At 39.2% G+C, this 27414-nt stretch overlaps 1 protein-coding gene across 1 annotated transcript; it reads left to right on the forward strand.

Annotated features, from left to right (window-relative positions):
• Window positions 1–845: 845 nt before the first annotated feature.
• On the forward strand, window positions 846–4212 carry LOC145092001 (protein trichome birefringence-like 2). The gene is made up of 5 exons (XM_079029871.1): window positions 846–2065; window positions 2627–2819; window positions 3041–3231; window positions 3424–3582; window positions 3662–4212. The coding sequence occupies exons 1-5, from the start codon at window positions 1209–1211 to the stop codon at window positions 4011–4013; spliced, it is 1752 nt and encodes a 583-aa protein (XP_078885997.1). The 5' UTR covers window positions 846–1208; the 3' UTR covers window positions 4014–4212.
• Window positions 4213–27414: the final 23202 nt, after the last annotated feature.

Consider the following 27414-nt stretch of genomic DNA (forward strand, 5'->3'; position numbering starts at 1 on the left):
TCTATAATATATTTTCGATTCGTATATAATTTTCACTTTGTTGTTTCTACGGCTTTGGTTGTTTCACAGTTTGGTGAATGTGATGACAAAACTCTTTCTACATGGATTAAAGCTGCAGTTAGAAAATAGTTTGAGGGCTTTTCTGTAACTGTCTCTAAGAAGGGGCACCGGCAGTCGGTGTAAGTATCGCAAAGTGACACGACATGTGGCGGTGTGGCACACAACTCCATGCGCACGTTAGCATATGTCTTTTACCCTCATGTCCTACTGTCCACGTGTCCCCAATTCGGGACGGCCCGCCGCGAGCTATTTTCAGTTTATTGCATTAAAATACCAAAAATACCCCTCTCGTTTTTTCTCTTTAATTATAGAAAAAATAATTTTAATTCATACAAGTTATGTTAAAGTAACAGTAGATTCTTAAGTTTAAGATCTCTTAATAATTAAATTTAGTCATTTAGACAAGCTTTTTTATAGTGTTCTTTGCGATACCTTTTAACAAAACGTATAACCAAGTCTTATATTGTAATAAATTTATAAATTGTGTGATATTATAATAGTAACAAATATGTAATGTTCATACATTGCTTCTTACGCTATTATTATGAATTTTGGGTTTGTTGTTGTTATAATCTTCATAAATAAGAGATTTAATTTTTAGAAATACAATTAGCCCGGATATTATATTACTACATGAATAAGACGACACTTGTCACCCTTGAATTCAATTGTTCAAAGGATGTTTTTTCGGGATCTTTGAATGGCGACTTTTGAATGACGACTGTTTCATACATTTACGCCATAATTCAAGTTATTCTTGAGATATAGTTAAGAAATTTCATTAAACCAACCCATTCAAGAGCAGTTATAGAGGTTCGTTGTCTATATCGACATCAACCTTGAGGGCATTATTGTAATTCATCCCTCCATCATCTTCTCGCATGCATTTTGCAGTGGTGCAGCCAATCTACGCTCCTGCACTCTGCAAAGTGTCTCCAAGAAAGCCTTCACAAACACACGACTCTGTTTCATACCTTCAAAGAAGCTTTTGATTTAGATCAACAACATTAACATCATATTCACTCTTGGAATCCTTGAATAACTTTAAACTTTTTCTTCTTGATTTTTCACACAAAATCACAGTCAGAGTGTGTGTGATTCTTGGAAGCTCTTTCACTTGTTCATGGTGTTCTTGTGGGGTCCTAGCCATGAACCTAAAGAAACTTGTGTCACTCTTAGATCTCATTCCAAATTGTGCATCTCCACGAAAGAAGGTAGTTTCTGGATTTGGGTTAGGGTTCGTTTCATTTTTCATTTTCTTATTTATGTTATTTTCTAATTTTTCTTTCATAAGCCCAATTTCAAATAAACTTTTCTTCCAAGGGTTTACCATCAGTAACAATACTTCTCTTATCGCTTGGTCTATCTCTTTTAGTAGTACATCCTCTCTCAATTCCACTTATTCTTCTTCAACAACAGCAATTTTTGTTGATAATGCCACACAAATAGCCCAAAACCCTAAAATCTTGGTTACCGAGAATAGGACTGAATCAAATAGTTCTAACGTGGATATCAGTCTTAAATTGCTCGGTTTTGATGATAAAGCGAATACCCATTTGGGAAATTTCACCGATAACGTAAAAAATGTAAGCTTTCATGGAATTTCTGCAAAAGTTGTTGAATATGAGGATACCCATTTGATAAATGGAACCTTTAGTAGTGCAATTGCTCAAGAAAACGCAGATACGAGTGTTAAATCAGATGGTTTAGATCTAAATTTGACTTCAAGAAACACGAGCGACGACAAAGGTGATGGAATTTCGAAGAAAGTGGGGTTTGTGGACGCTGATACTGGTACGAATTCTCATATTTTGAGGAGTTACAGTGGATCCTTTAAAGAATGCGACATATTTGATGGAAGATGGGTGAAAGATGATAGTAAACCATATTATCCGGCGGGTTCTTGCCCTTATGTAGACAGAGATTTTAATTGCCATCTTAATCATCGGCCAGATGATGACTTTGTAAAATGGAGGTGGCAGCCGTTTGGATGCGAAATACCAAGGTAATGTTATTTATAATTTCTTTAAAACATTTAAACTTTCTTGGTTTCTCAATCGAATGATTATAAAGTTGCAAATTGCAATTGCTTAAAAAACCGGAAGCTGCATGCTAATTTGATGGCTTTCTGATTACTAATTTGGAATAATGCCCATTTAGAAACCCTTGACTAAAATAGTCAATCGGTTATTTGGTTGACTAAGATTATTTTGTCAATACTATGAAGACATTTTTAGTTATTTATTTAATGAGACTATTTGTCCTATTTCTAACGTAGAATCAGCTTTACACTTGTTTTAGAAAGATTTTTCTTTCAAAATTTAACGTTTGAGATAAATTTTAACCTTTCCTTTTATGTAGATAGAAAATAGAATCATTACGTTAATTGCACTCAACTACATGTAAAGCTATCTAAATAGTTATATCTTCAAAAAAGTTCATTACATCTTTTGTGTGAACGAAATGGGTAGTAAAAAGGTTGTAACTAGTGATTTTATTGATTAGGTTATATGAGTATTATTGCCCTCATCCACTTCATGTTTTTTATGATTATTTTTTTTTTCAGTTTGAATGCAACTGATTTTTTGGAAAGACTGAGAGGGAAGAAATTGGTTTTTGTTGGAGACTCTTTAAATAGGAACATGTGGGAGTCACTTGTTTGCATACTTCGACATTCTCTCAAGAACAAAAACAGGGTGTATGAGATATCAGGAAAAAGTGAATTCAAGAAAAAAGGAATTTATGCCTTCAGATTTGAGGCAAGCTTTCATTACAATACTCCAAATTCCATACACTTTTGACTTTTGAGTTCAAACCTTGTAGCATTCAATTTCAGATTTGGTATTCCAAACATTTTCCCTAATTCTCGATTTTTTTTTCATACCAATCTAGAGGTTGAAACTTTGTCCGTTTGACCTCGAATTAAAGTCAAACTAGTTTTGGAGAATGTGTAACTAATGAGGCATATGATGTTGTGTAGGATTACAACTGCACTGTGGATTTTGTGGGTTCTCCATTTCTAGTGAGAGAATCGTCTTTCAAAGGTAGAAATGGTTCTTTTGAAACTCTAAGATTGGATTTAATGGATCGGACAACTTCAATGTATCATGATGCTGATGTTTTGATCTTCAACACCGGACATTGGTGGACTCATGACAAAACTTCTCGAGGGTAAAAAAAGAATCATTACTTTACTTTTAGTAAAAAAAAAAACTTGTATGTTATGTGTAAGTTTTTGCTTTTTGACTTAATTGGGACATGACTTAATATGTACATATATGTATAATGCCATATTCACTTTTTACACTTATTTCTTTAAGACATAAGGATAAAATGTTCATTTTTTTTTTTTCATATTAACAGGGAAGATTATTACCAAGAAGGCAAGCATGTTTACCCAAGACTCAAGGCTCTGGATGCGTACACCAGGGCTCTTTCAACATGGGCAAGATGGGTAGATAAGAACATCGACACCCAGAAAACATTAGTTCTCTTTAGAGGCTATTCGCTAACTCATTTTAGGTATGTAAATGTTAATGGTTCTTTTGACTATTTTCATCATAATTAAGGGGTCTTATTTGCACATGTTTGTAAATTGTAGGGGAGGGCAGTGGAATTCTGGAGGACAATGTCACAAAGAAACCCAACCAATCTTCAATACAAGTCATCTAACAAAATACCCATCAAAGATGCGATCTGTTGAGAATGTGGTGCGAATGATGAAGACTCCTGTGATATATCTCAATATTAGCAGGCTTACAGATTACAGAAAAGATGGTCACCCATCAATTTACAGACGGATGTACACCAAGTCTTTGTCTCCAGAGCAACAAATGGCTGCAGAGCAATCACAAGATTGCAGCCATTGGTGTTTGCCAGGTGTACCAGACACTTGGAACGAGTTGTTATATGCATCTTTGTTGAAGCTTGGAACAGGGTCTTGGGAAACCTGAAATTTAGTGTAGATATTAGTTGTAACAAGTTTCGGTTTTTATTTGTGTTTGGAAGATTGAGAGAATTAGGAGGGTTTTCTTTTAGTTATGGTTAACTTGTTAGGAGTTGTATGTTATCAGGTGTGTGGTTTTTTAGTCAGAGTTTGGATTCTATTTTTCTGTTCGTCGTAACAAAATATATCTTGTATTTCTTTCTTGAGGGTCTTATTGGAGTTCTTGTTCAACATCAAGTTTGAATTCTTATGTATCCTTGCTTAAATTGCATCCATTCAATGGTTACTCATATCTTACAATCAATGTCAGTGTCACAAACAAATGTTTCACTATATGATACAAGTTGTTGAAAAGTTATGTTGGATATTTATCATTTTTTTTTCTCGGTAAATCTTTAACAATCATCAAGTCTGTGGGGAAGTATCATTCCATTACTTTGGTTACTTTCGGCAGTGCAATTCTTGTTTACGTATCCCTCAAAAAAAAAAAAAAAAATTCGGTATAGTGTATATATATGCATTCCTCCACTTATAAACACAAACAAACAGTTGGTCTGATGGTTAAGACTTTGATTTATTCAAGCAAAGGTCTTGAGTTCTATTCTTGCTTCTTACATATTCCTTGTTTTATTTTCCCAGCTATTCTATCCCACATCACTAATCACATGTAAACTCAACCATTTTTTTCTACTATATAAACCTGTTATGCTCATGCTTTATTTGATATCTACTTTGAGTTCCACATCCATTAAAGTATCAAAATATACTTGAACTTCATGTTTATATAACAAGACTTGAGGTTAGCTAAGGATTTGATTAAGATTTGGGTTTAAAACCGAAACCGAACCTGGGAAACCCAAGTACCTCGGGAAAAAAATTAGGTTACCCTAAAAAAAATTGGGATACCCCTTTACTTTGATCCTGGCTCTGCCACTAGTGAGTTCCCCAAAATACCATATACCACAATATATATACACGCATACGTACAACGACCTTCAATAACTGGTCCGCCTCCCACTTGCCTACAACATAGAACTGACCCGTATCTGGTATAACAACAGTTATCATGCAAATATCGATTGGCCTCCCTTTGAGGTGCTCTATGGGAGTAAGTGTCAGACCCCGATTTGTTGGGGGTGAGGTCAATCAGCGATTCATGGGGAGTACGCAGGTGGTACTTAGGACTACAGAGTTGTTTCGGCAAGTGCGCGACAGGCTTCAGACCGCACATAACCGACAAAAATGTTATACTAAAAGATGTCGGTCAGATTTGGAGTTTTAGGTCGAGGATATGGTACTCCTGAAGGAGTCACCCTGGTAAGGTGTTATTCGGTTCAGGAAGCGGGCAAGTTGGTTGGTCCTTACAAGGTTATTGCTCGGGTGGATAGGGTTACGTATCATTTGGATCTACTCGAGGAGCTCAGTCAGATCCATAATACTTTTCATGTCTCTCAGCTGCAGAAATGTTTGATTTATGATTTCGCAGTGGTTCCTTTGGAGGACATTCATGTGGACAAGTGTCTGAATTATATAGAGAGATCGGTCGCAATCCTCAACATGGAGTCTAAAGCTCTGCGAAACAAGGTTGTGGGTCTGGTAAAGGTGCAATGGCATCACCGGAAGGGTTCAGAGTGGACATGCGAGTCCGAGGATGAGGTGCATAAGCATTACCCTGAGTTATTTGAAGCAACCGACTTCAAGGAAGAAGTCTGATTCAAGTGGGGGAGAGTTGTAACACCCGGATCTTGAGATACCTTATTATTTTTCAATTGTGGCATTTTAGAGTTTCCATGGAATGGTGGAGGCACTACCACGACGTGACGATGCTCGATTCATCTGCGTGTTTCATTAAAGCCACCACGACGTGGAAGCATATGGCCACAGTGTGGCATCTGGCAGAAGGAAAACCCTAATTTTCCAGGTATTTAAAGGAAACTGGGAGGTTAGGTTGCTCATCCTCAACCTCCATCACTCTCAAACCCCTAAAACCCTAACCTTAATCCTCCTTGTAGCTCTTGTGCTCATTTTTGTAAGTTTGTGGTGGTTTTGAACCAATACACCAACTCTTCTTCTTCTGAACCAACACACCAACTCTTCCTCCTCTTCCTTCAAAACCACCACAAACTTACGAAAATGAGCGTGTTGTATGTTTGGCTGGGCCCGTTATGCGAGTTAGGGCGAGGCTCGTTAAACTGAGTGGACGGGGCCCTTTAATTGTATGGTATGTGGTATTTTGGGGAACTCACTAAGCTTTGTGCTTATAATTTAAATTTATGTTTCAGGTACTTCCTGTCGCAATGGGAAGAGATCAACATGATTGCATGGCATCTACCGGTGTTCTGTATTTTTATGACTCGATTTGTACTCTGATGGTTTTGCTACTATTTTTATACTTGATGGATTTGACAATTAAATGAATGAATGGTTGTTTTGATTGGATTTCGATTAATTGAAAATGAAAATTTTATTCATTAATGACTTTGGGACGTTAACATCCTAAGTCACACCTAAAAAACTTTATCACACCCGAATGTTGTGGTTTAACAAGCGCTCTGAAATTATTGTAAATCCCAAGGAAATCAGATATGTGTTTCATAAGATAAACCCATGTATAACAGGTATAATCATCTATGAAAGATACATAATAGGTCGAGCCACCCTTTATGGATACTGGTGGAGGACCCCACACATCAAAGTGAATAATATCAAAATGAGTAATCGTAACATTCGTATTTTGGTAAAGCTTCCCTTTTAGCCCTTAATGCAAAAACTTTACATTTTGGTCCTCTAGATAGTACACGGGGCGTACTTTAGGAGTACGCTTAGCATATTATCCCTTTTCGGATCGCTAGACTCATCCACGTACGCGGGGCGTACGTAGAGTATGTACGACGTACACGAGGCAGGGGTAAACCCTAATTTTTATGGGTTGCACCCTATTTAAGCAACATTTCTCACTCTTAGACACTCTATTGATCAACCTCAATCACCTTATGCCCGAATATCGAAACCCTAAGTGTATTTGGTGATATTTTAGCTTGAAAGTGTGTTTGTTGGTGTTTTTTGGTGAAGAAGAAGAAGAGGAACACTTGGATGGTGCTTGTGAATAGCTTGAGCTTATAGATCTAGAGTTATCTTCACCTTAGCAAGCATTTTGAGGTAAAAAGCTCTCACCTTGATGGTCCTTTGTGCTAGATCCATTTTATGGTGTTATTTATTCATGTTTAAGTCTTTTGAGTTAAAGTTGAGCTTTTAATCTACTCCACAAGCTATGGATGTTAGATCTTAGCTCCACGGAGGTCCCTTGCTCATAAAAATGCAAACTTTATGGAGGATATTGTTCCATGCAAGTATTAAGATCCTTATTAAGCTCCTTTTTGAGCTTTGAGTCCCATTAATCCATGCATGGGTGTAAAGTTGCCAACTTTACGTGATAAGTTACCTTCTAGAACCAAATATGAGAGTTTGGCATGTTATCTTAACCGATTAAGTGCTTAATGGAGTGAATTGGTAGTCTGGGGAGTATGCTGGGCGTACCCAGCTGGTACGTTGTACGTACTGACCGCGTACTGTCACAACTGAAAATTTTGAGCCATGTAATCTATACATTCAAGTTAATGTGAATCAAAAACTTCAATCAAACACAACATGCTAGTACTACAAATAGTCATCAAACAATTGGAGACCCTAGAAGTTCTTGTTAAGTCTATTTTAGACTAGAACTTCCTTATTGGATCCAAATGGGCCAATAAGCTTCCAATTAGACTATCATGGGCTTAGAACCCTAATTGGGCTCTAATTGGACCCACACTTATTTATTTCAACATTTTGGACCATGTTGGACCTAGAATGAAATAAATCACAAGCTTTGATCCATAATTTAACCTAACCTAGCCTAATAAAGCATAAAAATCACAATTTTATTTTATAAGGCCAATGATCACCCAAACTACCTCAAATATTGGGCTTAAGGGCCAAAAGGCCCAAAAATCTTTTTTTTCCCCACCATTCTCGGCCCAAAGGCCCAAACCCAAGAAGATAAGGAAGAGTTGACTTAAGTGTGCCACCTCATTATTGTCCATAGGGTATCCATGCAATATAGTCCATGTATCCATGCAACATCACTTCAAAATCACTTCTTCCTTCTCTCCTCTCTCACTCTCGGCCATACACCCACACACACACTCAAAAATCTCTCAAATCCTCTCTAGATCACTCAAGAACAACTCTCCCCCTCCATCCAAAATCTCGAAAATTAGGAAGCATTCAAGAAGGTTCTTCCACAAAAATCATCATCTAAGGTAAGGTTTTGCTTGGATCTATGACTTGTATTCCTTATTTACCAAACATCTCTTCCTAATCCATGCAAAAATCATGATCTTGCACTCTAGAAACCCCCATAATCTCGAAAAGTTCATCAAGGAGTGCAAAGGCCAAAAATCACTTCATTTCTTCCAATCTTTCTTCAAAAACCGAATCAACACCCAAGGTGAGCTTCATACCCCCTATTTTCTGTTTTTATGAGTTTTATGGGGGGGGGGAATACAAGTGAAAGTGTAGATCTATATGTGTTTTGTATGCCTTGTATGATTTCCATGCTTATATGTATGCTTTTATGTATTTTAATGTTGGATCTAGCCATAAAACCCCTCAAAACCGAGATATAACTTATGTTTTATGATTTTAGCTTCAAATATATTTCTACATATAAAGTGATACAAGAAAAATAGCTAAGTGGTTAGCAACAATTTTCTTTAAGCTAAAAACACAAATTTTGGGCCAAAAATGTGAAAAATACAAAATTAAGGGCCCAAATTGACATTTCACAGATTCTGATGGATGAAGTGTGCCAAAACAGTTTCCATAAAACTATTTCTGGAATTATACTCAATTAGAGGATTAAAAACATAAATTTCAAGCTTAATGGGCTAAAAATGAAAATTTCGGCCCAATGAGGCCCATTATGAGAATTTTTCTGTTTTGGAGGGCCAAAACTGTGAATTTCTGTAAAACAGTGGACTATAAGTGTCCCAAATCCTTTTCAAAGGTTTAAAATGCTTTTTAAATTTAAAAAGGGCCAAAGTTGCAAAAATTTTCCAATTTGCGCCAAAATTGTCAAAATTGCGAAAAGGAGGGCTAAAACCGAGAAAAACTGCATTTTCAGGGACTTAAACTGTTTTCTATGAAAAATATGCTGAAAAATATTAATTTCAATAATTTTTGGTGTTAAAATGTCAAGAAAAATAGTTCAAGGACCAAACCGGGAAGTATTTAATAAAAGGGTTGAAAATGTAAATTTTACAAACAATGAGGGGCTGAAAAACAGAAATATTTCAAGACTAATTCAATATGTACAATTTGATCAAATAATGGCACCGCGACTATCGATGAAATACAACTCATTACAATACCAAAAGTCGTTGTTAAACGAATTGGCTCGGTCTCGAGCCAATGGAAATCTACAACTACTAACTCTTCGATACTACGATTCACACAAATAACGTTTGGTAATACATATACATACGAGTGTGCACAGACGTCTACGCACCATCTTCGGGCCCCAAAAGTGTAAAATCTTGCTTGTTGGGCCTAGCTAGCCCAATGACCTGATCTTAAGGCCCGAAGACACATATTTTCTACGAAGTGTTTCACCGACTCGGCACAACGTAGAGTGACTTTCAATGGCTTGTACCACTGGTCCCCAAGGGTCCTTGGTATTGCTAGAAGAGTCTGCATATTTTACGAGGCGGGTCGGGGACCCCTCGCACGCATATTTTCCCCAACCGGTTAATGGAGTCACCGGGGTCTTCGTGACCTCTTTCTCTTCGGATGTGGGGCTACACCTAGTCAGGGCGATTGGATAACGCGATTAGTACTGACGACGCCTTCGGGAATCGTTAGTATATCTACAAACTGGGCGTTTGCGTAACGCGGGCTTGTAGTAAATAATCCTGCTCGAGAACCTTCCAACGTCGCCTGGGACTGACACTGCTATCTTCGTAATGGTTTCAACGCAACTTAATGGATTCCAAAGGAACTAGGGGAACATCGGGTTTTCCTAGGGTTTTCAATACATACAGATTTGAAATGCATACATCCTCAATGAACATTTTTTTTTACAAGTATAGAAACAAACAAGCATACCTATGGATCTTCACAAATGTTTTCAAAAGCTTTTCTTTTCAGAAAATATCGGATTTTCTGGTGGTTTCTCAAACAATACAAACATTCGATTTCAAACACTACTTATGAACTCACCAACATTTCATATGTTGACGTTTTTCAAAATACTTGTATTCTCAGGGAACCAGTGAATCAAGGGAAATCATAATCAGTGACGGTTGCAGTTTATTTTTGAATGAATGGAACAAATTAATTTTTGGGAATGTAATGTGTAAACAATGTATGACAATGTAAACACTGCTGGTTGTACTATGTAATGAATGGTGACGAATGTTGTTATGTTTCATATATATTCAATGTTATGGTATGCAATTGAGTCACGACAGCCCCCGGACGTTTCCGCCGTCTGGTTCGGGGGTGTGACAGGTTGGTATCAGAGCTTTGTTTATAGTGAACTAGCATGTCGAGCCATACATTGATATGCAACTATAAACCAAAAAGAGGGACTAACATAACTCTGAACAAAACAAGTAAATAAAATACACTTGCTTGCATTAGGAATAAGGACCTAACGCTGAATCAAACACAATAATGCTGGTATCTCGGTTCATTCGAGACTGTTCTTAGGGATACCAAGGAGTGAATGTAGCCTGATCAACTACATTCTCTCCAAGGTAAAACTAACACACGTCTTGATGAGATCGGGATAGCCAGGGAACCTAAAACTATACCCTTATCACCCAAACAAAGAATGTTTGCTTAGTCTGTGTAATAGTCATAGTACCCTAGGAATAATGTAGCATAATTACGTACTCGCGCAGACAGCATGGCTGGCTTTCATCACCCTGGAGACCCCTACTTCCCTAATCAGGGAAACAACGGGTGGCTAGAGGAGGAGGAGGAGCCTGAGGAGGAGCAGCCGGGTATCCAGTTTCATCAGGCCTTAGTAGCTCACAGGATGCTTGCGGATGAGCCGGGAGAGAATCCAGGAGAAGCACACGATGTCGAACCCGACGAATATATAGACACCGACTACGAATTTGGAGAGGTCGACGATGACGACGAGGAGGGTCAGGTCGGGGGCCAGGACCCCATCCCGCCATGCGAGGACGAGGCACAACCAGATCACCCCGCTCCACCAGTGAACCCCCAAGAGAGAACCGTTCCCTCGAAGCTGAGATCGCCGCACTGCGACAACAGCTGTATGCTATGGAGGCTCGGGCAGTGAGAGCAGAGCACGAGAGGGATGAAGTTATAGGAGACATGGCAGAGATGGCGCAGCTACTGGCGCAACATTTCGGCATATGACCTCGGCACCACCTCCTGACGCAGCTCATCGCGGTTAGGGATAGACCTATCGTAGTAGGATATTAGGAACTATGTTATGTACTCCGGCTCTATGTTTAAGTGACTACACTACTCATGGAGCCGTTATGCTGTCGAATTAGTGTTACTTATGTATGCTCTTACGAGCAAATTTTCTTGTATTAAACACGGAAAATATTAATAAACTTTTGTGTGTTTTGCTATGATATTCTCAGTTGTTATGTGTTGAGGCGTTATGATTGTATGCTTGATGATAGTAATGTTTAGGTTCGTACCATACACCTAGTTAGTAGGATCGCAACCTCACCGAAACCACGTACACTCAACATCTTTCCGTTTCATGACAGAAAGATGCCTCGTCCAGCTACTCGCGGAAATCCCGAACCAACCCCGCCCGAAGTTGACTCCACTGCTTTCCAGGCAGCCGTGTCTACTGCGGTCACGACAGCTATGGCACAACTTCACCGAGGGAACAACGGAGGAGGCAATGGTCAAGGCTCCGGAAGTTCGAACAACGGGACGAACCAAGGACTCACTAAAACGTGCACCTACAAGGATTTTGCGAACGCCAAACCCCGAACTTTCAACGGCACTGGGGGAGTGATCGCTCTAAAGCGATGGATCGAGAAGGTAGAGTCGGTGTTCGAGATATGCGAGTGCCCCGAGCAGATGAAGGTGAAGTTCGCGGCCTGCACTTTCGTGGACCAAGCACTCACTTGGTGGAATGGTCACATAGAAGCTATGACACTCCCTATCGCCAACTCTATACCCTGGGTGGAAATGAAAGAGATGTTAACGGCTGAGTACTACCCCCGAGGCGAAATACAGAAGATGGAACAGGAACTATGGAATCTCACGGTGCAGAATGGGAACATCGATGCTTACATATCGAGATTCAGCGAACTATCCCTGTTGTGCCCGGGTATGATCACATCAGAGGGAAAGAAGATTGAACGATTCATCTGGGGACTGACATCCCCCATTCAAGGGAATGTGATAGCTGCGAACCCTGAAACTTTTGACAGTGCGAAGAGATTGGCAAAGAGGCTATATGATCATAACCACAAAAAGGGCGAAAAACCAGTGGAGACTGAGAAGAAGAAGGAGGGTGATGGTAAGAAAGGATGGAACCACAAGAGAAAGGGGCGTCAGGGCCCCGAGACCTCTAAAAGGCAGCAAACCGTGGCAGTTAACGCTGTCACCGCACCGGTTCCAGTCACCTCACATGCTCCAGCCTCAGCTGCTTCCAATACTTCAAGACCCTATTCCGGTAATGCTCCCAAGTGCAATAAGTGCAGTTTCCATCACCATGGAGAATGTAAGGAGTTCCATTGCACCAGCTGCAACCGAAGGGGACACACTGCAAGGTTCTGCAAGACTTATCCTTCTCAGAACCAGAGTCAGGGAAACAACCAGAACAACAACAACAACCACCGCAATACCAACAACGTCAATGCCGGCGGCAACAACGCAGGGCCTAGCCACACCTGTTTTGGGTGTGGAAGGACGGGGCATTTCCGTCGAGATTGCCCTGGCAACAACAACAACTCAGGAAACAGAGGGGCAGGAAGAATGCTGACTATGGGTCAGAATGATGCAGTTCAAGATCCCGCAGTTGTGACCGGTACGTTTCTCCTAAACCACACTTATGCATGCATCTTATTTGATACCGGAGCGGAGCGAAGTTTCGTAAGCGAGAAGTTTAAACATTTATTAAAACAACAACCCCAGAAGCTAAATGAAACCTATACGGTGGAAATGGCCAATGGGAAAACCGAATCCACTAGGGAGATCTACATCGGATGTACCCTAACCCTTAACCAGCACGTCTTTCGAATAGATCTGATGCCAGTATCAATTAGGAGTTTCGATGTGATTATCGGCATGGATTGGTTAAGCCCCCACCATGCTGAGATTATGTGCCATGAGAAGGCCATTCGCCTTCGTCTCCCAAATCACGAAACCCTAGTAATTTATGGAGACAAACCCAGTACGAATCTCCGCCTCATCTCGTGCATCAAAGCGCAAAAACACTTGCGAAAGAACAAATTGGCGTTCTTGGCTCACATAGTGGACAAGACCAAAGAAGAAACTAACATCCAAGACATTCCGGTAGCGTGTGAATTTCCGGACGTGTTTCCCGAAGATCTTCCAGGAGTACCCCCAGAGAGACAGGTTGAGTTCCGAATCGACCTCGTTCCAGGAGCAACTCCCCTCGCTAAATCACCATATCGGTTGGCACCTGCTGAAATGCAGGAATTATCCAGCCAACTCAGTGAGCTTCTGGACAAGGGATTTATCTGACCTAGCTACTCGCCATGGGGAGCCCCGGTGCTCTTCGTCAAAAAGAAAGACGGATCTTTCAGAATGTGTATCGATTACAGAGAGTTAAATAAACTCACTGTTAAAAACCGCTACCCACTCCCGCGAATCGATGATCTATTCGACCAGCTCCAAGGAGCTAGCTATTTTTCAAAAATAGATTTACGGTCTGGATACCACCAACTCAAAGTCCGAGAAGAGGATATTCCTAAAACCGCTTTTCGAACCCACTACGGACATTATGAATTCGTCGTAATGCCCTTCGGTCTAACAAATGCACCCGCCGCATTTATGGACCTAATGAATCGAATCTGTCGACCGTTCCTGGACAACTTCGTCATTGTGTTTATCGATGACATTCTCGTTTATTCTCAAAGCAAAGAGGAGCATGGCCAACATCTCCGACAAGTCCTAGAGACGCTGCGATCGGAAAAGCTTTACGCCAAACTCTCTAAGTGTGAGTTTTGGCTACGGAGCGTGAATTTTCTAGGCCACGTGGTTAGCCAAGACGGAATTCATGTGGACCCCTCTAAGGTCAAGGCTGTGGAGGGATGGGCAACTCCGACTACGCCCACAGAAATTCGTCAGTTCTTAGGCCTAGCAGGCTACTATAGGAGGTTCATCCAGAACTTCTCTAAGATCGCCAAGCCGCTTACCTTGCTTACGCAAAAGGGCGTGCCGTTCAAGTGGACCGACCGACAAGAGATTGCGTTTCGAACCTTGAAGCAAGCTCTCTGTAGCGCTCCTGTACTATCTCTACCCGAAGGAACGGAAGATTTTGTAGTCTATTGTGACGCGTCAAATCAAGGCTTAGGTTGCGTTCTCATGCAACGTGGAAGAGTGATAGCATATGCGTCCCGCCAACTAAAGACGCACGAAGTAAATTACACGACCCACGACCTAGAACTGGGAGCCGTGGTCTTCGCTCTGAAAATTTGGAGGCACTACCTATACGGTACAAAGTGCACCATCTTCACGGACCACAAGAGCCTCCAGCACATCTTGAATCAGAAGGAGCTGAACATGAGACAACGAAGATGGGTGGAATTGTTAAACGACTATGAATGCGAGATCAAGTACCATCCAGGCAAGGCCAACGTAGTAGCCGATGCCTTAAGTCGGAAGGAGTACTCAAATCGCCGTACGAAAACACACTCGATAACCATTCAGTCTCATCTGGCCACTCAAATTGCATTATCCCAGTCAGAGGCCATGAAAGCGGAAAATAGAACTAGCGAGGCATTGCGCGGAATGGAGAAGAACCTAGAAGTCAAGGAGAATGGAGTATACTACTTCATGAACCGTATTTGGGTCCCAAAAATCAGAGGATTTAGGGAAACCGTTATGAAGGAAGCCCACAAGACACGATACTCCATTCATCCCGGTTCGGACAAGATGTATTTGGACATCAAGCAACACTATTGGTGGCCTAACATGAAGGCGGAAATCGCGACTTATGTTGGTAAGTGCCTTACGTGCGCCAAAGTGAAAGTGGAGTACCAGAAACCTTCCGGATTGTTACAGCAACCGGCAATTCCCGAGTGGAAATGGGAAGGGATTTCTATGGATTTCGTGACCAAGCTGCCCAAGACGTCGGACGGATTAGACACCATATGGGTAATAATCGACCGACTAACGAAATCTGCCCATTTCCTGCCAATCAAAGAGTCCTACAAGATGGAGAGATTGACACGGTTGTACCTACGGGAGATCGTAAGACTCCATGGAGTGCCAAAATCTATTATCTCGGATAGGGACAGTAGATTCACGTCGCGGTTTTGGCAATCACTCCACAAGGCAATGGGGACTCATCTCGATATGAGCACCGCATATCACCCACAAACGGACGGTCAGAGCGAACGAACCATCCAGACGCTCGAGGACATGCTTCGTGCATGTGTGATAGACTTTGGAAAGTCTTGGGATACACACCTGCCGTTGATCGAATTCTCATATAACAATAGTTATCATTCGAGCATCAAGGTGGCCCCTTTCGAAGCACTGTACGGGCGTAAATGTAGATCACCGTTATGTTGGGCTGAAGTAGGTGACACCCAGCTAGCAAGAACGCATACGTCGAATAGGGCAATAACAGGACCGGAAATCATTCGCGAGACCACAGAAAAGATTGTCCAGATCAAAGCTCGATTACAAGCATCGCGTGACCGACAAAAGAGCTACGCAGACAAACGACGAAAGCCCTTAGAATTCCAGGTCGGTGATCGAGTATTGTTGAAAGTCTCACCCTGGAAAGGGGTTATACGTTTCGGAAAGCGGGGAAAGCTGAACCCGCGATACATTGGACCTTTCGAAATCGTCGCCCGAATAGGTCCGGTAGCCTACAGACTACAACTGCCCGCGGAGCTAAACGGTGTACACCCCGTGTTTCACGTCTCTAATCTGAAAAAGTGCCTATCAGATGAAACCCTCGTCATTCCTCTTGACGAAATCGAAATTAATGAGAATCTCCTGTTCGTCGAAGAACCAATCGAAATCATGGACAGGGAAGTGAAGCGTACTAAGCAGAGCCGCATCCCGATCGTGAAGGTACGGTGGAACGCAAAGCGTGGGCCAGAATTCACCTGGGAACGCGAGGATCAAATGAGACAAAAGTACCCTCACCTATTCTAGCATTCTCAAATCTAGCTTTCAAACAGAATTTCGGGACGAAATTCCCTCTAACGGGGGGATGATGTCACAACTGAAAATTTTGAGCCATGTAATCTATACATTCAAGTTAATGTGAATCAAAAACTTCAATCAAACACAACATGCTAGTACTACAAATAGTCATCAAACAATTGGAGACCCTAGAAGTTCTTGTTAAGTCTATTTTAGACTAGAACTTCCTTATTGGATCCAAATGGGCCAATAAGCTTCCAATTAGACTATCATGGGCTTAGAACCCTAATTGGGCTCTAATTGGACCCACACTTATTTATTTCAACATTTTGGACCATGTTGGACCTAGAATGAAATAAATCACAAGCTTTGATCCATAATTTAACCTAACCTAGCCTAATAAAGCATAAAAATCACAATTTTATTTTATAAGGCCAATGATCACCCAAACTACCTCAAATATTGGGCTTAAGGGCCAAAAGGCCCAAAAATCTTTTTTTTCCCCACCATTCTCGGCCCAAAGGCCCAAACCCAAGAAGATAAGGAAGAGTTGACTTAAGTGTGCCACCTCATTATTGTCCATAGGGTATCCATGCAATATAGTCCATGTATCCATGCAACATCACTTCAAAATCACTTCTTCCTTCTCTCCTCTCTCACTCTCGGCCATACACCCACACACACACTCAAAAATCTCTCAAATCCTCTCTAGATCACTCAAGAACAACTCTCCCCCTCCATCCAAAATCTCGAAAATTAGGAAGCATTCAAGAAGGTTCTTCCACAAAAATCATCATCTAAGGTAAGGTTTTGCTTGGATCTATGACTTGTATTCCTTATTTACCAAACATCTCTTCCTAATCCATGCAAAAATCATGATCTTGCACTCTAGAAACCCCCATAATCTCGAAAAGTTCATCAAGGAGTGCAAAGGCCAAAAATCACTTCATTTCTTCCAATCTTTCTTCAAAAACCGAATCAACACCCAAGGTGAGCTTCATACCCCCTATTTTCTGTTTTTATGCGTTTTATGGGGGGGGGGGGGAATACAAGTGAAAGTGTAGATCTATATGTGTTTTGTATGCCTTGTATGATTTCCATGCTTATATGTATGCTTTTATGTATTTTAATGTTGGATCTAGCCATAAAACCCCTCAAAACCGAGATATAACTTATGTTTTATGATTTTAGCTTCAAATATATTTCTACATATAAAGTGATACAAGAAAAATAGCTAAGTGGTTAGCAACAATTTTCTTTAAGCTAAAAACACAAATTTTGGGCCAAAAATGTGAAAAATACAAAATTAAGGGCCCAAATTGACATTTCACAGATTCTGATGGACGAAGTGTGCCAAAACAGTTTCCATAAAACTATTTCTGGAATTATACTCAATTAGAGGATTAAAAACATAAATTTCAAGCTTAATGGGCTAAAAATGAAAATTTCGGCCCAATGAGGCCCATTATGAGAATTTTTCTGTTTTGGAGGGCCAAAACTGTGAATTTCTGTAAAACAGTGGACTATAAGTGTCCCAAATCCTTTTCAAAGGTTTAAAATGCTTTTTAAATTTAAAAAGGGCCAAAGTTGCAAAAATTTTCCAATTTGGGCCAAAATTGTCAAAATTGCGAAAAGGAGGGCTAAAACCGAGAAAAACTGCATTTTCAGGGACTTAAACTGTTTTCTATGAAAAATATGCTGAAAAATATTAATTTCAATAATTTTTGGTGTTAAAATGTCAAGAAAAATAGTTCAAGGACCAAACCGGGAAGTATTTAATAAAAGGGTTGAAAATGTAAATTTTACAAACAATGAGGGGCTGAAAAACAGAAATATTTCAAGACTAATTCAATATGTACAATTTGATCAAATAATGGCACCGCGACTATCGATGAAATACAACTCATTACAATACCAAAAGTCGTTGTTAAACGAATTGGCTCGGTCTCGAGCCAATGGAAATCTACAACTACTAACTCTTCGATACTACGATTCACACAAATAACGTTTGGTAATACATATACATACGAGTGTGCACAGACGTCTACGCACCATCTTCGGGCCCCAAAAGTGTAAAATCTTGCTTGTTGGGCCTAGCTAGCCCAATGACCTGATCTTAAGGCCCGAAGACACATATTTTCTACGAAGTGTTGAGTTTCACCGACTCGGCACAACGTAGAGTGACTTTCAATGGCTTGTACCACTGGTCCCCAAGGGTCCTTGGTATTGCTAGAAGAGTCTGCATATTTTACGAGGCGGGTCGGGGACCCCTCGCACGCATATTTTCCCCAACCGGTTAATGGAGTCACCGGGGTCTTCGTGACCTCTTTCTCTTCGGATGTGGGGCTACACCTAGTCAGGGCGATTGGATAACGCGATTAGTACTGACGACGCCTTCGGGAATCGTTAGTATATCTACAAACTGGGCGTTTGCGTAACGCGGGCTTGTAGTAAATAATCCTGCTCGAGAACCTTCCAACGTCGCCTGGGACTGACACTGCTATCTTCGTAATGGTTTCAACGCAACTTAATGGATTCCAAAGGAACTAGGGGAACATCGGGTTTTCCTAGGGTTTTCAATACATACAGATTTGAAATGCATACATCCTCAATGAACATTTTTTTTTACAAGTATAGAAACAAACAAGCATACCTATGGATCTTCACAAATGTTTTCAAAAGCTTTTCTTTTCAGAAAATATCGGATTTTCTGGTGGTTTCTCAAACAATACAAACATTCGATTTCAAACACTACTTATGAACTCACCAACATTTCATATGTTGACGTTTTTCAAAATACTTGTATTCTCAGGGAACCAGTGAATCAAGGGAAATCATAATCAGTGACGGTTGCAGTTTATTTTTGAATGAATGGAACAAATTAATTTTTGGGAATGTAATGTGTAAACAATGTATGACAATGTAAACACTGCTGGTTGTACTATGTAATGAATGGTGACGAATGTTGTTATGTTTCATATATATTCAATGTTATGGTATGCAATTGAGTCACGACAGCCCCCGGACGTTTCCGCCGTCTGGTTCGGGGGTGTGACACGTACGGAGTACACTAAGCGTACGAGTTGAGTACACCCCGCGTACTTAGCAGATAGACTCTTGGGTTTGACGTTTACGGATAGGGCCATGCTTTGGACTTTTAATGTTGGGCCTTGTTGGGCCATTAGACTTTTGAATTTTGCGCTTTTGTTAGTATATTGGGATCTCTTGGATTATGCCCATGATGGGTTTTGAGCCGAATTCGGAAAATTGGGCCATATTGGGCTTCAGGTTGCCATTTAGGAATTTGAGCTTTTTGAATAGTTGGGTTGCAGTGCACTCACCACCTCGTTCCGCATTTTATATTACTCTGATGTATTGGGATGTTTTTGATACACTTTGATTCACCATGATTTCTATGATGATGTTTTGGATAATAGTTTTATTAATTTAAAAATGAAAATTTTTAGTCTTAATTTTGGGACATTACAAGATGGTATTAGAGCCTTTGTTTGAGGTATTCAGACATACTCTCGGGTGTGTAGGAACTAAAACTGAGGGTTTGGTAGAATTTTTCAAAAATAAATGTTTTATAAAAGGGGTTTTCTAATAAAAGAAAAGGGTGTGGTGCATGCAATCAACCGAGCTCAAGTAAGTTTTCACAAAATACCCATACATGTTTTATGATATGCTTTGATTAAAGTATCTGTGAATCGCATGCTAGTTAGGGATAAGGATTTGCTCAGGATATGCATGATAAAATGCTAGGAGAGATGCCTTTGTATGCCTACTATATGAGCTTGTGGACTTGCATGCTAGTACTGCCCATTCAGTGATATGATGACATGTTTAGGTTATGTTTGATTGTGATTACTCAATGCCTCCTACCCTCGACTGCTCCCTGCCTCACTCCACCACCGATATTCTTCATCCGCCGTATCCCCCTCTCCGAACGTCATATCTGATCGACCGAACGACCAGATGCCAACCAGACGATGACACTATCTGAAAAAGGTTTGCTCTTTTGTTTCGTTTTTTTTTTTCAGTTCCAACATGAAATTGATATTTTTGCTGGAAAAGTCTCTAATTTATTGAAATATGTTGTCTAATTTTGCTGAAAATGTTTGTTCTTGCTTAAATTTGTTGTTAGATGTTGGAAATTCGAAAATATTGTTGAAAATAACTTGCTTAAATTTCTTGTTAATATTCTTTTAAGTATTTTGTTGGAAATTCCATAACATTGGTGAAATCAAGCTTTTTCTTGATTAAAATATGAAAGTATGTGCTGACAATCAATGTTCTTTGATGTATTTTGTTGGAAATCTGAAAACACTATTGAAAATAGTCATTATATGTTGTTTTTTTGCTGAAATGTGTATGATTTGTGTTGTTTTTTTACTGAAATGTGTATGATTTGTGCTGTTTTTGCTGAAATATGTATCATATATTTTTTGTTGAAACGCATGATATGAGTTGTTTTTGCTGAAATGTGCATGATATATGTTGTTTTTTTTCTGCTGAAATATGTATGATTTGTGTTGTTTTTGCTGAAATGGGTATGATTTATGTTTGTTTGTTTGTTTGTTTGTTTTTTTTTTTGCTGAAATGTGTTGTTTTTGTTGAAAAATATATGATATATGCTTTTTTTTTTTTTGCTGAACATCATGATATGGGCTATTATTGGTGAAATGTGCATGATATATGTTGTTTTTTTTGTTGACAATCATGATATGTATTGTTCTTACGATATAATTGTTATTAGAAATGGGAGAGAAATAACAATGGACCAATGAGCATTTAAAATGTTTATTGGATACGTGTATTGAAGAAGTAGAGAATGTGGGTAGAAAATGATTGAGTTTGCACAAAGATTCGTGGATTAGGCTTGAAAGAGTTCTTAAGGAAAAATTTGACGTGGATTTGTCTAAAAAACAAATGAAAAATGCATATGACAATCTGAAAGCCAAATACACAGGATGACTATGTTTAAAAAATAAAACTGACAATATATACAATTCTCAAACAAACACTTTTAGCTTAACAGCCGAGGAGTGGAAATATTTTAAGAAGTTATATATATATATATATATATATATATATATATATATATATATATATATATATATATATTAAACATTTGAAGTTGCCAAATGTCCTTATACTAGTTTTTGTTACATTTCGGTTTAGGGGCATCCAAAGGCGACTTCATTGAAAACAATTCCACTGCCTTTTCTAGATCTTTGTGTACGTTCTTTTGATGGAAATAGTTCCACTGGTAATTTCAAGTGTTACTCAATCCAAACATCATCAGGAGCTGGATCATCTTCGTGTCATGTTCCACCACTTCAGATTACGAACACCCCTTTTGTTCCAATAAATGATGATGATGATGACTACACTTCCCATCATGCTAGTGAGCCTTTTTGTGATCCGCCACCTTCTGCTGCTTCACCCTTTGGTAACCCCAACAAAAGGGCTAAACCCTCAACTCCTAGAGCTCCTAGTGCCTCACTCGACGAACCTTTTATTACTGCTGACGATTTAGCATTTGAAATGAAAAAATCTCTACAACATTTGACTAAAGTGTATACAATTCCTCAATGTTTATAGAAGTTAGAGGTTCTTGAGTTAGGGCCTACAGATCCTCTACGCTTTACTGCATATCACATTTTTGGAGGGACTATGAATATGAGAGCGTCAAGTTCTTCAGTTACAGCAGCAAGTTGTCTCTTAACATAATCATAATTTTCACACTTGTTGCTATACTCTTCCTGAAGTTTCCTAAAGTCCTTGGTTTTTGCTTCTAATTCAGCCTTCAGGGGTTTCTGTCCTTTCCTGAGTTGATATCCTTCATATCTCAGGTCTTCAACTTCTCTTTTAAATAAATCAATTTGATCCCGAAGAAATTTAATCATATCTTCACATGATTGAGAACATGAAACTTCACATGAATGAGAACATGACACTTCATTGACCGAAAGGTTTACAAAACTCTTTAAAGCGTCAAGCTCTTCAATTACTTCAACAATACTAAGACGATTGAGATCATTTGTCTTCTTGATAACAGCTACATTCATATCCCACGATTTTGGAAGTGAATTCAATAGCCTTTTGTTTATCTCAGATTTGGTCAAAAAAATCCCAGCAATATTCATCTCAGTAGTGAGTGTGGTAAATCGCTGCAACTGAGCTTCCAGGGTTTCTCCAGGGATATAATCGAACATGTTGAAATTTTGTCTTAAGATATCCTGACGACTCTCTTTCATGTTTTCAACTCCCTCGTAGACCTTAAAATCAATTAAAAAAGCACAACTAGAAGCTAAGATAAAAATTAAACGTCAAATTTAAAATGTTTTTTTTTAAGTCAACCTTAAAAGTCAAATTTAAAAAATTTAACTCGAAAGTCAAACTTAAAAGTCAAACTTAAAAGTCAAACCGAAAAGTTAAATTTGAAATTTTAAAAGTTAAACGAAAAAGTCAAAGTTTAAAATCAAAGGTCAAACCTGAAAGTCAAAATCAAAATTTGAAATAAAAAGTCAAAAATAAAAGAAAAAATAAAAACAATTTATTATTATTATTATTTTATTATTTATTATTTTTTTTATAATTTATTTTTTATTTTTTATTTTTATTTTGGATGAAAAAGAATTTAGAATTAAAAGAAATTGAGTTTTGGGGTTAAAAGTGTAAAAAATGAGAAATTTGAACCGAGAAAGTCGCTTTATGAATTAAATTCGGAAAGAGTTTATCATCTAGCAAGATAGATGAGTTGATTAAGTGCTAAAGGGAGGAGCTAGAGGTTGCGTGTTCGATCCTTTTCAGCCCTAAAAATCAATCCCATCTTTTTTTTAATAAGCGAAGCGAAGCAGGTTGCGAGGACGAGGCTGTAAACCACCGAGGCCGAGTCCGACGCCATAAACTCCGAGCCGCAAGCTCGGACCGTGAACCTTCGGAACCCTAGCCGCCGGCCGCAAACTCCTCGCAAAAAACACCGATTTTTCGACTTTTTTGCTCCAAAACTCGATCAAAAACCTTTTTTTTATGAAAAACACAAAGAACAAACCCCCTTTATTTTTGCGAGATCTATCCAAAAACGCAAAAATATTTCGAAAATAAGATCAAATAATGCCCCAAATCTGAGAAATTTGACTGATATAACTTGGCTTTGATACCAATTGTAAGTCCCTAATCTGCCCGTGTATCAATCATATCCGTTTGATGGTGCGAAATCCCAATCAAACGGATGATGTCAGATAAAATAGAAGAGAAGGAGAAGAAGAATAATATGAATCTTGAATTTATTGATAATATGAATTAAGTTCCTTACACAAGATTCATCCACACAAACGTTCCTTTCTCTCTGGCCGTAAACTCCTTAGGGTTCATCAATCTGTTCCTCACACCCTAATACCTATATTTATACTAGGGGAACATGGGCCGGAAACAAATGGGCCGTAAATGAGTTTACGACCGTAAGGTGTTTACGACCGTAAACTCAACCCTAAACATGACCGTAAACTCCAAAAATATTACAGAAAAATACAATTGCCCAGAAAAGCAAAGTATAAACCATATTTTGACCCAACACATTATCAGTAAATAAACTAGATAGTACTCTAGTAGTAGAGGTAGCTAGTGGCAAAATTCGTACCTATTAGTGATTGCATTAGGAATATCGTCATGGATTTGAATGGGAATAAATTCCACGAGGAATTGTTACCCATTTAGTTGAACAGCTTTGACATATTTTAGGAATGGATTGGCTTACAGTAAACGATGCCGACATCACCTGGAAAAGAACAATTTTTGGTGTATAGGGACAAACATAGAGTAAATTCTATAATCATATCCCTTATGAAAGAAAGTAAGTGTTTGTCCAAATGATGTACATCGTACCTAGCATTCGTGATTGATGCAAAGATAGAGAAGAAGGAGATGCGTATTCCGATGGTGTGCGAATTTCTGGAAGTCATTCCTGAAGATCTTCTTGGATTTCCCCTTAATAGACAAGTAGAGTTTAGGATAAACTTGTTACCAGGAACCACACCTATAGCAAAAGGAGCTTACCGATTAGCACCAAATAAGATGAAGGAGCTTATGATACAACTTCATGAGTTGTTGGATAAGGGTTTCATCAGACCTAGTTCATCACCTTGGGGAGATCCGGTGTTATTCATGAAGAAGACGGATGGGAGAATGAGGATGTGCATAGATTATAGAGAGTTGAACAAGGAAATGGTGACGAACCAGTACCCATTTCCAAGGATTGATGACCTATTCGACCAGCTGCATGGTGTGAACTATTTACCAAAGATCGATCTTAGGTCGGGATATCATTAGCTAAAGGTGAAATAGTAGGATATAGAGAAATCTACTTTCAGAACAAGAGACAATATGAGTTTTTAGTTATGTCATTCGGACTAAGCAACACTCTAGCAACATTTATGAATTTGATGAATAGGGTTTGTAAACCTTTCCTCGAAAAATCTGTAATAGTGTTCATAGATGATATTCTCATATACTCGAAGTGTCATCAAGATCACGGCCAACACTTGCCCAAAGTGTTAGAAGTTCTGATTCTGAAGAAGGAGAAGTTGTAAGTAAAGTTCTCTAAGTGTGATTTTTGGATTCGACAAGCCCAATTCTAGGGTTATGTGGTTAACTAGGAAGGAATAATGGTTGACCTAGAAAAGATCGAAGTTGTGATGAAGTGTGAACGACCAAAAAGCCCCACCGAGATTCGAAGCTTTCTAGGATTATTTGGATATTACAGAAGGTTTATCCAAGGCTTTCTTCGATAGCTACTCCATTGACAATTTTGAAACATAAAGGAGCTACATATACATGGAGTGAGAAGCTCGAAGAAGCTTTCAAGAAACTAAAGAAAAAGCTATGTGAAGCACTGATTCTTTCTTTACCTGACGGAGTTGAAGACTTCACAATTAATAGTTATGCATCCTGAGTTAGGTTAGGTTTTGTTCTAACCCAGCGAGATAAAATAATCACCTATGCATCTCGACAACTGAAAGAAGACAAGAAGAACTATCCCACTCATGATTTGGAGTTGGCATTGGTAGTATTTGCATTAAAGATATGGAGGCATTATCTTTATGGAACGAAGTGTAAGCTTTTCACTGATCATAAGAGTCTCTAGTATCTCTTTGGTCAAAAGAAGCTGAGTATGAGAATACTACGCTGGCTAGAATTACTCAATGATTATGACTGTGAGATACTTTACCACCCTGATAAATCTAATGCCATAACGAATGGTTTGAGTAAAAAGATAAACTAGGACACGAAAAGGCCAAGAGCATTGAGGATTGAAATTGTCTCATCAATCGTTGAAAGTATCAAGAAGGCTCAGGAGGAATCTTTGGAAGGAGATAATCGAAAAGAAGGGCGTGTAGGTATTCCAAAACAAGATTTGGGTGCCAAAGATGGGTAGAATGAGAGATCTTCTCATGGAAGAAGCTCAAAAGACCATGTACTAGATTCATCCATGCAACAAAAAGATGTATAGGGATCTAAAACCTTACCACCGGTGGCCTATGACGAAGCTCGATATTGGCAAGTATGTGGCTGAGTGTGTGACATGCACAAGAGTTAAGGCATAACATCAAAAACCGTATGGGAGTTTGGATCCTTTACCGGTACCCATGGGTAAATGGGAAGACGTCACCATGGAATTTGTGACTAAACTACCCTAGACAAAGAATGGTCACTCCATGATTTTGGTAATCATAGATCGATTGACAAAGAGTGCACATTTCATGGCGGTCAATGAGAGATGGTCTATGGATAAGTTTGCAGATGTCTACGTGAAGGAGATAGTAAGACTTCACTATGTTCCCTTAACGATTATGTGTAACATCCCGATTCCAAGGTATGAGAATTTTATTTAAAAAGGCAATTTTTCATAGGAACTCTTCGAGTTGATGGCCTCAACTCGACGTGTTGAAAGTCTGTGGGCCGCAAATCTTTTTGGACCAACTCGACGAGTTGGAGAAGAAAACTCAACAAGTTGGTGGATGAATATGAAACCCTAATTTTTAAGGTGTTGCACCCTATTTAAAGGCCTTAAGTCCCATTGTTGGCCTCCCTAATCGCCTCCTCTGTCCAGAAACCCTAGCCTCGTGTTTTCTCTCCCATTTTTGAGTGTGTGTGTGTGAGCTTAAAGAGTGTTTCCTTAGTGTTCTCTTGAAGAAGATTGAAGTTAGTGGTACATAGCTTGAAGGGGGAAGCTTTAGATCTATAATATTCTTGAGTTTAGCTACTCTTTTGAGGTAAAAAGTGAAAAACTTGCTCATCTATTGCTTAGATCTCTTACTTGGAAGTTTATTGTCATTTTGGCTCATTTTTGGGTTTGTTATTGGTTTGAGCATGTCATGAAGTTATAACTACAGATTTGGATGTTTTGTGACCTCCTTGGGCTTGGCAGTATTCGGTCTATTGACTGATCAGGCCGAGGAGCAAGCCAAACATAAGATGTGAGCCTGTAAGGCCCCAAACTTATGATGTGGGCTCGGGGGTAAACCCGTAGATCCATTGCATGTTGTTATTATATGGTGTTATTTGTTATATATTGGTATTTTGGGGAAACTCACTAAGCTTTGGGCTTACAGTTGTTGGATTATGTTTCAGGTACTTCTCATGATTGCGGGAAGGCAAAGGCATGATCGTGTACCTCCTCGTGTTTTTATTTCACGATTTTGGGATATCTCTAATATGAATCTTATTTTGGAAACAATTTGTAAACAATGATGATGTTGAATGTTTTGAAAAGTTTAAATTTTTAATGAATTTTATGGGTATTACAAGTTGGTATCAGAGCCTTGGTTTAAGTGAATTGGAGGAACACTCATGTGAATCCAGTCTCAAACTAAGGAAAAGATTTTCAAAATGATTTTCAGACGGTTTTCAAAACATTAAAGGAGGATGTGAAGTGTACGATCAGCCGGGGCCTGCAAGTAGACCCCAAAATACCATACTATTATTTGATATTGTGATATGTTAGAAAA

The sequence above is a fragment of the Lactuca serriola genome, chromosome 3 (genome assembly GCF_051521515.1).
Source record: "Lactuca serriola cultivar US96UC23 chromosome 3, Lser_US96UC23_V15, whole genome shotgun sequence".
Taxonomy (NCBI): domain Eukaryota; kingdom Viridiplantae; phylum Streptophyta; class Magnoliopsida; order Asterales; family Asteraceae; genus Lactuca; species Lactuca serriola.